At 37.8% G+C, this 16,117-nt stretch overlaps 2 protein-coding genes across 2 annotated transcripts; one reads left to right on the plus strand and one right to left on the minus strand.

Moving 5' to 3' along the window:
* Positions 1-1,034: 1,034 nt before the first annotated feature.
* On the plus strand, positions 1,035-9,240 carry LOC133682598 (eukaryotic translation initiation factor 4G-like). Its single transcript, XM_062106008.1, has 10 exons — positions 1,035-1,187; positions 1,298-1,507; positions 1,599-1,753; positions 1,899-2,051; positions 2,211-2,284; positions 2,368-2,424; positions 2,755-4,128; positions 4,229-7,401; positions 8,365-8,559; positions 8,640-9,240. The coding sequence occupies exons 2-10, from the start codon at positions 1,323-1,325 to the stop codon at positions 8,968-8,970; spliced, it is 5,697 nt and encodes a 1,898-aa protein (XP_061961992.1). The 5' UTR covers positions 1,035-1,187; positions 1,298-1,322; the 3' UTR covers positions 8,971-9,240.
* A 985-nt stretch (positions 9,241-10,225) lies between these two features.
* Positions 10,226-14,245, minus strand: LOC133682599 (metacaspase-1). Its single transcript, XM_062106009.1, has 5 exons — positions 13,656-14,245; positions 12,263-12,593; positions 11,565-11,685; positions 11,242-11,454; positions 10,226-10,479 (listed from the first exon to the last, which is right to left on the minus strand). Exons 1-5 carry the CDS (start codon positions 14,026-14,028, stop codon positions 10,420-10,422), a joined length of 1,098 nt encoding a protein of 365 aa, XP_061961993.1. The 5' UTR covers positions 14,029-14,245; the 3' UTR covers positions 10,226-10,419.
* Positions 14,246-16,117: the final 1,872 nt, after the last annotated feature.

A 16,117-nucleotide genomic window follows, 5' to 3' on the forward strand; every position in this document is an offset into this window, starting at 1 on the left:
CTCTTTCAGGAAAGTTGCCTTGTTTGATATTCCATTCATCCAAATCTTGCTCTCTACGTCTCTCAGCTCATAAAAGGAAAAGCTATAATTTTAGAAGCTTTTTAGCAACTTCATCAACAAATTATCACTATGTTAAACATGTCCGAAACGAGACGGTTACGAAGAGAATTTTTTTTTTAATTAATATAGATATCCGGGATAGTTTATATGTACCTTAATTAATCTCGTGGATAGTTTATCTGCATAAATGCTGCACTGACGAATAGCCCAGGTAAACTTTTCATTGTTTTTAAAGCTAAAATTACTTTAAAAATCAATCCCTTCCATAGTCGGAAACCTCCTTTTAAACTTTTCTTATAACAATAATAAAAAAGAAAAAGAAAAAGAAAAAGAAAAAGAAAACATTGAATTAAGTAAACAAAATATCCGAGGAACCCCTGGACACTCAACGGCCAACAACCAAGCTGAATTTTGTGCCGGTTTAAAAGCAAGATAAAAATTGTTTTTTAGATGTTTTTTTTGTTTAAAAATATATGAAAATAATATGTATTTTTTTTAATTTATTTTTTATAATAGTATACCTAAACAATAAAAAAACATAAAATTTTTTAAAATATAATGGGATCCAGTAGCAAACACTAGTTTCACAAAAAGTTTTCCGTAGAAGCAAAAACCTTTCCCAACACTCGAAACACCACAGGCTTTCCCCACAACCCCGAACGCCCTTCAACCTCACCACTGCAGCGGCGCGTGAACCAATTCCACAGTTTTTTTAAAAATAACCTAGGTCGCTAACACAGTAAAAAAAAGGTTAAAAAGAAGAAGAAAGAAGGTAAAAAAATTTGACTGACTGACCTATTCGATACTGGATGTGGATCTCCTAAAAAACCTAAACAGTTGACCGTCACCTTGCCTTTAGTTAAGTTTGTTACCTTTTCCACCTGTCCTTCTCTCCCGCTTTATTTTGTTTTTTTTTTTTAACTTTTCTTTTTCTTTAACCACAATTATCTTTAATCATAATTATAAATTTATAACTCATAACATATTTTGCTTCTCTTAATGTTATTCTTTTTTTTCCCCCTACTTCTCTCCTGTCGCCCGTCATGAGCGTCCAGTAAAACCCTAATTTCTCTGTTTCTCAATCTCTCCCTCCCCCACTCTCCTTCTCTTCTTCCTCACAACATCAGGTACGATATCGATTGATTTTCTTAACTAGAAACCCTAATCAATTATTAACGGTCACTGGTTTTGATTTTGAATTTTGGATTGTTCGGTGGATCTGATTTTTTTTCTGCAGAGAAATTATTGAAAAAGAAGAATATATGTCCTACAATCAATCAAGGAGTGGCAGCGATAAGAGCGAGTTACAGTATAGGAAATCAGGGCGATCCATCAGCTCTAATCAGCTACGGACTTCCTCTCAATCTTACGGTAAGGGCGGTGGTGGCGGCGGCGGCGGCCCCCCAGTCCCTTCACCGTCTTCTTCTTCTCTTTCCTCCAATCGCAGGTACTTTTTTTCTTAAGTTTAGGGTTTTTATTAATCCATGAGGAGGTTTTTTTTTAATTTGATCTGTTGGATTTTTTTGGATGATGAGCAGTTTCAATAAGAAGTCTAGTTATGTTCCACAAGGAGGAGGGCAATCTAGTAGGGTAAATGTGGCACCTGTTGTGAATTCTTCCGATTCCGGTAATAACGCTGCTTCTACAATCCGTAATGTACAGAATGGTGCCGCGGCGCAACCCCCATTACATGGTATGTTGGATGATTTTTACCTACTTGTATGGAAATAATCGTACCTTTGGTGGAAGGAATGTGATAATGGAATGCGAAGTTTGGATTTTTGATGGGTTTTTGCATGTGAAGTTTTTTTTAGTGATTGCTTTTTTTTTTTTTGAAGGAACATCTGATGCTCCGCCGCCTGCAAGCAGTGTTACCAAGCCGACAGAAGCATCAGCTACTCAGAGGAGTGCCCGAGCTGTTCCAAAGGCTCCAACTTCTCAACCTGCCAGCATAAGTTCGGAGAGTGGAGCACCCACTACACCTGCCAAGGGTAAGTTTGCTGTTTCTGTATGGTACTATGGGGACAAGTAACTTCATTGCTGTTTTCATGTTTGTTATAGCGAGTTTTCACTGTTTGTTTCTTGACATTGTTTTATGTCCCTCCATTGGAACAGTAAGTCATGTATTTACAATGTTTCTGATGTCACAGCCCCAGTAGATGCATCTAAGGCGTTTGCGTTTCAATTTGGGTCCATTAGTCCTGGCTTTATGAACGGGATGCAGGTATTTGGTACTGTTTCATGCTCTTAGTGCAACTTGCAATTCTCTATATTTAGTTTTTTGTTAGCTGAAGGATTATGTTCTAGGTTCCTGCTCGAACAAGCTCAGCTCCCCCGAATTTGGATGAGCAGAAACGTGACCAGGTATGCGTGTTCCCTCCCAACCAAGCAATGTTCTCTTGGTAGCCCTTCCATTTTCTTGCAATGTTCTTAGACTGCATTCAACATTGCACAATATTGTCTTAACAATCGACATGAAAATGCGTGTTTTATTTCTCTATCTTTTCCTTAAAGGAATCCACTCTTTTACCTTTATGCTCTAATACTCCAAGGGTTTTGAATGTAGTATGGCGTGTGTGTTTGATTTATCGAATCTTGACAGCTGTATCTTGTCTTGATATTTGGCTAGAGATATGTAGTCATTATGCCTATAAATAAATATCAAAGCAGTCATGACATCCCTTCAACATGCAGGCACGCCAAGATACATTTAGGCCTGCTCCTTCATTACCGACTCCTGCTCCGAAGCAGCAATTTCAGAAGAAGGAAGTGAGCGCAACAGAACAAGCTATCTCTGGGGAGGTTCATCCGCTTCCCAAGGCCAAAAAGGAGACACAGGTCTCACCTGCACCATCTGCGAGCCACTCACAGAAGCATTCTGTTCTTCCAGTTACTATGACTTCTATGCAAATGCAATATCTGCAGCCACAGGTCTCTGTGCAGTTTGGTGGCCGAGGCCCACAAATTCAGTCCCAGGGTGTTCCACCAACTTCTCTTCAGATGCCAATTCCAGTGCCATTGCAGATGGGCAGTGCTCCTCAAGTGCAACAGCCAGTGTTTATTCAAGGTATCCAACATCATCCTATGCAGCCTCAGGGAATGATGCGTCAAGGTCAAAACTTGAGTTTTACGACCACAATGGGTCCTCAGATGCCTCCTCAGTTAGGCAGCTTAGGAATGAACATTGCCTCACAATATTCTCAACAACAGGGTGGTAAATTTGGTGGTCAGCGTAAAACATCTGTCAAGATTACTGATCCAAAGACACATGAAGAGCTGAGGCTTGATAAACGGACAGATCCATATCCAGACACTGGACCATCAGGCCTAAGGTCTCATCTCAATGCTCCCCAGTCCCAGCCAATTCCATCATTTACACCTTCACGTCCAATTAACTATTATCCTAGTTCTTACAGTACAAATAATTTATTTTTTCAAACTCCAAGCTCTCTACCATTAACTGGTGGCCAAATAGCACCAAATTCTCAGCCACCACCTAGGTTTAATTATCCTGTTAGCCAGGGGCCCCCAAATGTTCCATATACCAATGCATCTGCTCTTAATTCTCTTCCAGCTAGTAAGTCTGGGATTGCAATTCACGGTGTTGCCGAACTGCATAAATCAGAACATGCCAGTGATGCACCTAATGCAATCTCCTCAACTCCATCTGGAGCAGTACAAGTGACCATTAAACCACCTGTTGGTTCTATTGGAGAGAAAGTTGTGGAGCCATCTTTGCCAAAGATCTCTCCTGTCGAAAAGGGCGGATCCCACAAATCCTCAAGGTCATCTGGGGAAGCTAGCCCGTCTCCTTCTCAAAGAGATTCAGAGATTTCATCAGAAAGCTCTTTACGGCAGGCAAAACCTGTTGGTGAATCGCTGGTCAAGTCACCTCCAGTGGCAGCGAAACAGCTTGCAGAGGTTTCTGTTGATGGTGCAGCATCTACTTTGCCAGCTCAGTCTGTGGAGGCAATACCAGGTGTATCCAATGCTGAAGACCAAAAAAAGGAAGCTCCGAGTATTCAGAAGAAACCAGGCAAGAAAGGAAATATTGAGCCTCAGCATCAGGTACTAATACGCTGCATTCAAGATCATATATTCCATTAATCATCATGCAATTATTTTTGATAAGGTGGTTCTATTTTTCATTTGCTTTTTTTATATATAGATTGGTGGACAGACTACCTTGTCCACAAGCATGTCTTCTTGCACTGTGGAGCTTGGTGTATTTTATGGCAGTGGAGTTTCTGAAACTGCAGAAACTAATACAGCTCCTTCCCCATCACCAGCAAACAGTGAAGCTTGGACAAAATCAATCAAGGAACCAGTGTCAACAATTTCTGCTTTGAATCCTGATGTTTCTGAAATGAAGGTTGAGAATCCTGGAGATGGTTTTAACACTGTTTCAGCTCAGGGTCTTGTTGCTGGAGTTGCTAAAACCCCACACACCACTCCACAAGCTATGCTGGATGGTTCCTCCTCACAGGAAGAACTACAATGTGAAATTCCAACTACAGAAGAGAAAGGACAGAAATCACTGTCTGAATGTCTTAAACAAGATTACAGCATGTCTCCAGCACCAGTTAATTCAACATTTGCAGACATTGTCAAGCAAGATAAAGAGGTATCTGATTTGACAGGGACATCTGTTGGCAATGAGGTCCCAGCCTCAGAAACTGCACAGGAGGGTCTGGTGGAACCTGTGACTCGCCACGCAGCAAATGACAGGGTATCAGATAGTGCGGATGTCTCTGCATCCAGAAATTTAGATTCTGCCGATGATAGAAAGCCTTCAGATGCATCTTTGAGGCACGGTGATAGCATAGGTAATAAAGAAGCTTCTGTTACAAAATCAAGTGTATCAGGTCAGCAGGAATCTCTTCCAGCACCTGATCTTTCCGAGGCAACTGCAAAACACAAAGGGCAATGTGCGGAAAACCCCGGCAGTGGAATAGTCCCCCATGCAATATCTAGTTCCAAAGAAAAACCCACTGAGCCGACTTTATCAAAGAGTACCTCTGGTAAATTTAAGAAGAAGAGAAGAGAATTTCTTCTGAAAGCAGATCTTGCTGGGACTACTTCTGATCTTTATGGGGCATATAAAGGCCCTGAGGAAAAGAAAGAAAATGTCATATCGTCAGAAGTCACAGAAAGCACCAGCCCTATTCTGAATCAGACACCTGCTGATGCCCTGCAGGTTGACTCTGTAGCAAGCGAGAAAAATAAAGCCGAGCCAGATGATTGGGAAGATGCTGCTGACATGTCTACACCGAAACTGGATAGTGATGGGGAACTATCATGTGGAGGATTGGGACACCATGATTCAGATGGGAATGCGAATACAGCCAAAAAATATTCGAGAGATTTCCTCCTTAAATTTTCTGAGCAATTTTCTAAACTTCCTGAAGGTTTTGTAATTACATCTGATATAGCAGAGGCTTTGAGTGTCAACGTTTCACATCCTGCTGATCTTGATTCTTACCCCAGTCCTGCAAGAGTTATGGACAGGTCTAATAGTGGATCTCGAATAGGACGTGGGAGTGGCATGGTTGATGATGGCCGATGGAGTAAACAGCCTGGTCCATTTGGTCCAGGAAGGGATTTGCACTTGGATATGGGTTATGGACCTAATGCCAGTTTTAGACCTGTTGCAGGAGGCAACCATGGTGTTCTGAGGAACCCGCGAGCACAGAGTCCTGGACAGTATGCAGGAGGGATTTTATCTGGACCCGTACAATCAACGGGTCTGCAGGGAGGGATGCAAAGAGGTGGCTCAGATGCTGACAAATGGCAGCGTTCTGTTAGTTCTGTGTATAAAGGATTGATTCCTTCTCCGCATACTCCATTACAGATGATGCACAAAGCTGAGAGAAAGTATGAAGTGGGTAAAGTGGCAGATGAAGAAGCAGCCAAACAAAGACGGTTGAAAGGCATATTGAACAAGTTAACTCCTCAGAATTTCGAGAAGCTTTTTGAGCAAGTAAAAGCTGTTAACATTGACAATGCTGTGACACTTAACGGCGTTATCTCACAGATCTTTGACAAAGCTTTAATGGAGCCCACATTCTGTGAAATGTATGCTAATTTCTGCTTTCATCTAGCAGCAGAGTTGCCTGAACTCATTGAAGATGATGAAAAGGTGACTTTCAAGAGGTTACTTCTGAACAAGTGCCAGGAGGAATTTGAGAGAGGGGAGCGAGAGCAAGAGGAAGCTAATAAAGCTGATGAAGAGGGTGAGATTAAAAAGTCTGATGAGGAAAGAGAAGAACAGAGAATCAAGGCACGGAGACGAATGCTTGGTAACATAAGACTAATTGGTGAGCTCTATAAAAAAAGAATGTTGACTGAAAGAATAATGCATGAGTGCATCAAAAAGTTGCTGGGCCAATATCAGAATCCCGACGAGGAGGATGTTGAGTCTCTTTGTAAACTAATGAGCACTATTGGAGAGATGATTGACCATCCCAAAGCTAAGGTGCATATGGATGCATATTTTGACGTGATGGCAAAATTATCAAACAACATGAAACTCTCATCTAGGGTTAGATTTATGTTGAAGGATGCAATTGATTTGAGGAAAAACAAATGGCAGCAGAGGAGGAAGGTTGAAGGGCCGAAAAAGATCGAGGAAGTGCACAGAGATGCTGCTCAAGAACGACAGCTGCAAACTAGTAGGCTGGCTCGCAATCCTGGCATGAATTCTTCTCCAAGAAGGGGCCCTATGGATTTTGGTCCGAGAGGGTCAACAATGTTATCTTCTCCAAATGCTAATATGGGTGGTTTCCGAGGGTTTCCTTCTCAGGTCCGTGGGCATGGCAACCAGGATGTTCGGCATGAGGACAGACAATCTTACGAGGCTAGGACTGTGTCTGTTCCCTTACCTCAAAGACCTCTTGGTGATGATTCGATTACTTTGGGTCCCCAAGGTGGTCTTGCAAGAGGAATGTCCACTAGAGGAACACCTGCTATTACAGTTGCTCCTGTATCTGAGATTTCTCCAAGCCCAAGTGACTCGAGAAGAATGGCAGCTGGTTTGAATGGTGTTAGTGCCAATTTAGAACGATCAAATTATAGCCCAAGGGAAGATCTCATTCCAAGATATTCTCCTGACAGATTTGCAGTTCCACCTACTCATGATCAAATGAGTGGTCAGGAACGGGATATGAATTATGTTCACAGGGACCTGAGGAATCTAGATCGTGGTTTTGATAGGCCATTGGGATCATCATCACTAACAAATACACAAGGGCCATCTTTTGCCCAGAGTATTCCAACAGGAAAGATATGGCCTGAAGAACAACTGCGAGAAATGTCCATGGTCACAATAAAAGAATTTTACAGGTACAATTTCCTGTCATGCATGTGTTTTGCTCATTCATCTCAATATTATTGGTTTCAATTTTTCGAAGAAGAATCATGATCGAATGGTTTTGAAGTTAATTGTTGGTTTGGTCCAATTTTAATATATTTCACAAACTTCAGTACCGTGTCTCACAATGTCTTTTCTACTAGGATGTATCATATTATGGTATCATACAAAAATAGGCATAGATACATGCAAGTTTGATGGTTGCTCCTGTTGAATACAAACTTGTTTCCTAGGGTATGGCAGTGTTTTCGTGTTGGAGAGGGAGACTATTGTCTCTGATTTTTTTGCACACGTTTGTTTTCCCTGAATTTAAGCTCATTATTCTGCGAATAAGAGAACCTCTGGTTCAGGTTGTATCAACAGGGTACTAAATAGATTGCTATTACCAAACTGGAGTGATGGTAATAGTAGTCTCTGATAGAAATGGATGGCTAGTGGAAAAGGATGCTTTGTTTCATTTATACATGGTCCATTTGGGAGTTAGTTTTGGGTTTTATTGCATACGCAAGACAGGTACATGGGAAAAACAAAATGTTTTCCTGAAGACATTTGTTTTTAACCGACATTGTACAGTCTTAGGAAACCACAAACAAAGCAATGCTTGAGAATGAAATCCCAATCTAAGACAGGATATGAGTGTGGTAAGCTGTGAAGGAGTCTCATTCACTTCAGTGGAAACCTTAACTCAGTTTAGCTTCATTGTGTCCTTGTCGATATGATGATTGTGATGTTGATCCTGAAAGGGCTGGGATTCGATAAAGGTAGTTTGTGTAATTTCAATATGATATATGTATCTGGCGTTTTTTTGTCTTCTAAAAGGTCATGATATTTGTGTTATGGCAGAAACTGTTGGATTTCATGAGTCAAGTGTAAATATAGCTTAGAACTGTGCGTGTAGATTTTCTCATATATTGATTGAAATTCTCTCCTTTCAGTGCCAGAGATGAGAAAGAAGTTGCTCTATGCATAAAAGATTTGAATTCCCCAAGTTTCCACCCTTCAATGATCTCTCTCTGGGTCACAGACTCATTTGAAAGGAAGGACATGGATAGAGATCTTTTGGCTAAGCTTCTTGCCAGTCTTGCAAGATCCCAGGATTGCATTTTGGATTCAAATCAGCTCGTCAAAGGGTAGGAGCAATTTACTCTGTTTGATTGAGTTTAATTCTCTCTTGTCTACAATGTCATTTTTTTTTACACTGTGTGGCCAGGTTTGAATCAGTTCTGACTACCTTGGAGGATGCTGTAACTGATGCCCCCAAAGCACCAGAATTTCTTGGACGCATCTTGGGCAGAGTTGTTGTAGAAAATGTTGTTCCACTAAAAGAGATTGGGCGGTTATTGCATGAAGGCGGAGAGGAGCCGGGTAGCCTTCTTAAGTTTGGGCTTGCAGGGGACGTTCTTGGAAGTGTTTTGGAGATGATCAAAGCAGAGAACGGACAAGGTGTCTTAAATGAGATTCGCAACGCCTCCAATTTGCGTTTCGAAGATTTCCGGCCTCCACATCCTAACAGGTCAAGGATACTGGAGAAGTTTATTTAGATAGCGATGCTCATTGTATCTTTTTAGGAAAAAAAAGATTAAAAAAAAACATGTCTAGTGCTTCTAGGTTACTTGTCAATTTTCATAAATATTTTTCCATGTGGGTGGGGTGGGAGATTTATATATGGGATTTCCTTCGACGAGTTCTAATATTATTCAAATATTCACCTTGAATATGAAAGGTTCAATTGAGCGTCTGAATTTTTATGCCTTGATTCTTTGGCAGGCATCTATTTTGTGCTTGTTACATGGTTCTTGCCATGCTTTCCATTATGAGTTTTTTTTTTCAAGTTTCTATGATTGATATGTCTGTTGAGTTGGCATCTGCGTCTGGTTTTTTATTTAAAAATATATTAAAATAATATTTTTTTTATAATTTAAAAGTATTAAAAAAAATTTAAAAAATATTTAAAATACAAAAATAAACAAAATCGAAGCTATACCAAGGTAACCACCAAACAAGTTCGTGAGGGGCAATTTAGGGATGAGGAAGAGCTGCGTTCTTGGTCTTCATGTATTTTAGCACTATTGATGGGTGGCTTTATTGGCTTTTGATATTGATTCAAGTGTTTACAGGGGAATCTGCAAAGCAAATATCTTGACGGATACGTCCCGGGGAATCTTTAAAGTATAACTTGGAATCTTTTATGCAACCTTTTGATGGTTGTGATTGGCTTGTCTGCTAGAATGGAAAGGGGCTGCAAGGATATTATTTATTCCCTTGAACAAGTAAAAAGCAACGCAAGCTTGGCCCAGACAACTGCTTTATATCACAGTTTTCCTTCTTACATCTCTCCACATTCATATTCTGGTAAATGATATGGTGAATAGTCCAGTCCAGCAATTGGTAGCCGTGGCCTTGATATCGGCAGTAGTTGGCTGTTGACAGGATGACATTCCGTCGCAGAGAACTCCAAACTTCTCATTGCAGGTTACCTGGGAACTCATCTTCTTCCTTCAAGCTTAAACTCAAGGGCAGCACTGTATTGACGCCTTCACTTTTGCAGCCTGAACTAGGAAGTGTAAGTAAATTGCCTATACTTGCATTCAGCTGCTGGTGTTTTTTGAAATTCTTTTCCCACGAAGTCCATCATCCCGGTTATATGTTTATAAAAGCACTCTTTCTATTTTTTTCTTTTCTTTTTCTTTTTGATAACTTAGAAAGGCATCCTCTTTGTATATGAATTGAGCAATTTGGTTAATCACTTGACCTTACATGAAAATCATTAAAAAAAAATTAATATAATAACAAATATAAAGAAGGAATATGCATAACAGTACCAAGCTATATATATAACAGAATGGAGTGTCAGACAGAAACCTTGTTCTACAAGCGCAAACAATATCTCCAGTATGTTTTCAGCAAACAAATTACAAGAGCACGAGAAAGACCCCTTTCCTTTAGACTGAATTACAATGAAAGTACATGAAAGAAAAAATGAAAGAACTTTAAAGAGAAAACGGTCTTGTATAAACATCAAAAGGCTCGCAAGAAGTTAGCTGTGGCTCCTGTCAATAAAGAGAACACAACAAAACATCAATATGATAAAAAAAAAAAAATAAGTGCTTTTATTAATCACAGGATTTCACATGCATCAGATAAGAACTTATGCGAAGGAGTGACTTGTTAATAAGATTTTTCCCAAAAAAATAGTTGGAGGAGATTTCCCTGCAATCCAAACACGACATAATGTACTGAACCTTTCCCAGCAGCTATCAGTGAAGTTGATGTTGACCCATACAAACTTCACTTGCATCTTATTTCTTTTTGATCAATAATTTTGCTTACAGCTTTAAAATTTTGAAGATGTGAAATCGGTGGGAACGTCAATTCACTTCTCATCATTTTAACAGGTTGAAAGTTTAAACAAGTTCCTTAATTTACAAGTCTGGTTGATCTTAATGCATGAGAAAGTGGCTACATGTCGATCTTTGTGCGAGTAGATGCAAATCAAACCAAACATCAGTTTGACAATGCATAACTATATTTTGAAATGTCAGATCCTATTAACAGCACCCCACACCCATATTTTATAGAAAGATCACCCCTTCAGTTCCCAACCATATACATGAAATTCAACATATCATGGACAACATGAATCGCACAAAAGGTAATGCCTATGAGGTAAATTTGGAGTACAGTCCCCTTGTGAAAGGGAATAGAGAAAATCAGGGGATCTCAAGGCAAGCTAGCCTATGCCTTCAATATTGATCAGTATTGGCACTCATAACATCAAGAGTTGATTAATGCAAAGATTGTGAAAGCCCAACCTGTCTCAGCCCACCAACACCACTGCCTCCTGTCAAGAGCATGCCGATGAGAGATGTCACAACATCCCCCCCGCCAAGGTTATTACCACCAGTATTTCGAATAGTGGTACGCATTGCGTTTAGAATGCTCCCATACGTAGTGCCATGTCCACGCTCAATGGCTTGGATGAAGCAAAAGGTCATTGCACCTGTCGAAGTTATCTTTGATAAAGCCTGTGCAATAACAAAATTTCAGTTTTTGAAACCCAGGTCTTAAAATGCCTTGCAAATATAAAATTTCACTAATCTCTCAGCCAATTTTTTTTTCCTTTCATAAAACTTACAGATGTATCAGCAGAGGTTTGATCGTCATCACAACCACTTAAAGAAATGACATCTCCACCATTTGTCCCTTTCCATATACCTGATCGTGGACGATGGTCCTCCCATACATACTGCCCGTTCCTATTTTCAAGAGGTAAGACATGATCAGAACAGAGAATATAGTAAAACATCAAGGACAATATTGTAAAACACAAAGGAAACAAGAAGCTTATCTGTGGTGGTAATTTGTATACACAAAAGATGGAAAACCAAAGCTGTATTTCACACATACTTATATCTATATAATTATCTTCAATTCAAGAAGTATGAGATAACTTACTTAGGAATCAAATAATTCAGGTTCACATATCAATGCTCTATCCGCATTTTATTATTTTCACTTTAGGGTCCTTTCAGCAATAACTTAAGCAAAATCAAGAACATTGCATTTAACTTGGGTAGATATACCAAAAAAAATGTCAAATATCGCATGTGGATTCCTTCTCTAACTATAAGAAGTTGTTCTACAGTGGAAAAATGTTTTAAATAAAAACAATTGGTTGAATATGGCAAACGACAAAAAAGAAGTCTGTGTAGTTAATGTTCAAAATATGAAATGTTTTGTGGTCAATGATGTTTCAATATAGAGCTCACTTGTCACAAACAAGTGAGGAGAGAAATTTAATCAAAATCTAAGAATGTTCTGACACTAACTAACCTGTCCATTCTGCAAAGGAAGGGTAGATCCAATACAGTGCCACTATGGCAAGCATCAATAATTGCGTGAAGCCTAACACCATGAGGAAGAGGTCTGACAATTGTTGCATTGATTTCATCATCAACAATCATACCTTGAGTTTCAAAGTCAAGTGGACATAGAGTTTCATCATACCCATCAACCTCATCACCATTATAATTTCTTTGCCTTGAACCATGTCCAGAATAGTGAAAAAGCAAGGAATCTCCAGGTTGACAACCTTGTACAAGCCAAAATAATGCCATCCTCATGTTTTGTTTGTTGGGAATTCTGTAGGGGTCAGTTTCTTCTTCTGCACTTCAAATTCCAGACAAGGATTAATACTGGACATGTCCAAAAAAACCTAAACCAAAAATTTACTCCGCCTAATGGCTATGCAAACAACTAACTATCATAGCAATGAGACAAATATGAAACTTCATTTGTGCTACAAAACAAAAGGCAAGAGCAATTCCAAAACAAACGATGTCGACAAAAGGCAAAACCAGTGACCACAGCTAGATAGTAACTTCAATATGCCACCAGTCTTTAGGAAAATGCTGTACAAGGACAAAAACTCACTTTGGGAAAATGATATACAAACAAATAAATCATAAGAAAACTTCTGTCGAAAAGAAAAGGGAAGAAACTTAAGAATCTTCTTCTATACTTGAAATGGTTATTAATATCCAAATCTGCTTCCTTCTAAGCAATGAATGATAGCATCCGTTGCTACACTCCTAAAGGGTCTGGTGGGAAATCAAATTCAAAAGGTGGAAACATTTACAACAATTGCTATATTTTTCCAGCCATCGCAAAATGGAATAAGGAATCGAAGTAGATGGATTACAAGCATGAGCCAGATAGCAAATTCAACTGCCCCAGCTGTAGAGAGAGCAATACTTCCAACTCAAAAGTTCCAGAGAGTAACAATAGCTACTAACATTTTCTACAACGAGAACCTCATTCAGAACTCCCTCAACTTGCTATTGAATTGAACATAGCTTCATCGCAACAGCTTAAACAGCACTAACAAATTTCATCTTTAAAAAACCCATAGTTAATTCCATTAAAAAAAATCCACAATTATACAGCATCATTGCTAATTAAGCACATTTCGATATGTAAAAATTATCATTTGAATAACACCAACCCCTACTAAAACATTATTAAGAACCCAAACTTTTATCAGTCCAAATCCAAGACAACACAAAAAAATCAATCTTCAACCAAAAGGGTCTCTCTTTTTATCAACAAAAACCCTTTTTAACTTTTAAGCACCCATCTTTGAAAAAAGGAAAAAAACGATCTTTTTAGATCTGCAGCTGAATAATCCGCATTAAGATTCAACACTGAAAGGGACCGTAACACATACCAGTTAACATCAGAATAGAATTTTGAGGGAACTGAAACTTGGTCATCAAAAGATGACGCATGCACTTTGCATCATTGATACACCCCTTTAACTCGTGCCTCGAGTACTTGTACGAAATCCCAACAATAACTGCCTTTTTTCTTCCGTGTTGGTTTGGTGGAGGGCCCGGTGGCGCGTGGTTGTAGGGGGACGGTGGTGCGAGCGTCGAAGGAGGAGGACGAGTGGTGGGGTTTGATGGTGGAGGAGCATGGCGAGAGTGGACAGCAACGTGAGTTACAGCTTGACAGATAACACAGCGGATGGATTCGGCACCCGGTGGTAGCTGGAGCGGAGTCTGGCAATTGGAACAATTTACAAGCATGTAACTGTACATTATGGTTGTTGTTAGGTGTTCTTTATGGATATTTCTGGTTTATTAATGGAGATGTGCACTAATCTATTGGCTAGGGAGAGTTAGCAATTAGGAATTCACCAGATAATAAAATGGCAGGTCAGAGGCATAGATAGGACCAGCAGGGGCGGTGATGGTGATGGTGATGGTGATGGTGCTGGCGCTGCCTTTACCATCATCTCACCTCATTTGACTTTTCGTGACGCGATACCACCACGCGGAATCGCGTTATGATTGTTGTGAATTCTATTTGGATATTTATTTTTTAAAATAAATTAATTATAAATTATGCAATACAAATATAATGTTAAATAAATATAATTTTAAAATTTAAAATATTTTTAAATAATTAAGATTAAATAGATTTTTAACTTAAAGTAATTTAATTTAAACAAAATATCAAAATATTATGAAAGTAAAATATTTTAACATAAATATTTTAAATATAAAGTTAGATCAATGTTATTAAGGCTAATTGAATCTAAAACATCCCTTGTTTTGCTTATATTCCTTTAAAGTATAAACATGAAAAACACAACATGAATATAAACTATATATATTAGTGATAAATCTAATTTTAAAAAATTAATATCATTATTAATGAAAATATTAATAATAATTTTCAATATTATTATTAATATTATTGTTATTGAAAATAGTAATGAAAAAGAGTTTTTTATAATTGGATGGTTTAATTAATTAAATTGAACAAGGTTCAATTTGATTCAATGGCTTTTCAAGAGCGGAACGGAACATGTGGAATGAAACCGGAACGTTCCGGGTGGAATTTAGCTGAAAAATCCAGAACGGACCGAGATTTAAAATGAGATGAAATCTGTTCCGTTTTGTTCTGTTTTTTAAATTGGTATGGAATGTTTTGGTCATTCCAAACGAAACAGGAGGAAATTGACAACCTTTATTATAACTATTAGTTGTTTTTTTAAATATTTTTTCATGATGTAATTTTAATTATTTAGAAATTTTTTTTTCATTTATAATCTTTTCTATTTGATTTTCTATTATCTTTGTTCTGGTATTCAATCAACGTTAATATGTATTGATTTTTTTTAATAATACAAGACTTTTTTCAGTTTTCTTCTTTTTTCATTTTTTCTTTATCATTATTATTATTTTTTTACTTTGGAAACTAATTTCCAGCACATGAACATGGAAAAGGGAAGGGGAGAGAGGGGGTGAATAAAAAGTAAGGGAAGCTGGGGAAAATCTTATTTTATTGTGAGTAATTAATTAATTATATGTCTATATAAATTAACTTGCGTGTATAAAAAAAATTATTTTTACTATGAATTATAGCTGTGTAGAGCTTGGATAGATTGTGAGTTTGCCTTCCACTTTCAATTGATTCGGGCATTCCCGGCGTCAATTAATTTTTTTTAAGTAGAAAATATTTTTATTAATTTAAATATTAATTAAAATTATAAATAGCTAAAAGAGATTAGTGTTTTACTGTGTGCAGTCCACAGTAAAACACTGATCTATTGTCCCTGCTGCATTACGGTTTTTTTTTTTAAGTTGTTTCTTTTGGCTGTTTTTTTATGCCTTTTGAAAAATTATTTTTTGCTTTTTTTTTGTTTTTTTTAGCAAATTTTTTTTCTTTAATTTAGTTTATTAATGTTTTATAAACCCAATTAATTCTGGGTTGACCCGTCAATTTTTTTATTTATTTTTATTTTTATAAATTTTTTTGTTTAATTTAGTTTGTTAATGTCAAATTTTTTTATTTAGTTATCAGACTTTCATGACACAAATCATGCGTTTAACAGGTTAACATGGTTTGACGAGTTAGCCCGGATTTTTTTTTTGATTTTTTCTTTTTAATTAATTTTTTTCGTTTAGTTCAGTTTGTTAATGTTCACTTTTTTTTTATTTAGTTGTCAGGCATTCATGACACGGATCCAAGGTTTAACGGGTTAACTTGATTTCACGAGTTAACTTGATTTGACGAGTTAACCTGAATTTTTTTTTTTGGCTTTTTTTCTTTTAAATTAATTTTTTTTGTTTAATTTAAATTGTTGATGTTAAATTTTTTTTCTATTTAGTTATCAAACTT

This window comes from Populus nigra, chromosome 2 (genome assembly GCF_951802175.1).
Source record: "Populus nigra chromosome 2, ddPopNigr1.1, whole genome shotgun sequence".
Taxonomy (NCBI): domain Eukaryota; kingdom Viridiplantae; phylum Streptophyta; class Magnoliopsida; order Malpighiales; family Salicaceae; genus Populus; species Populus nigra.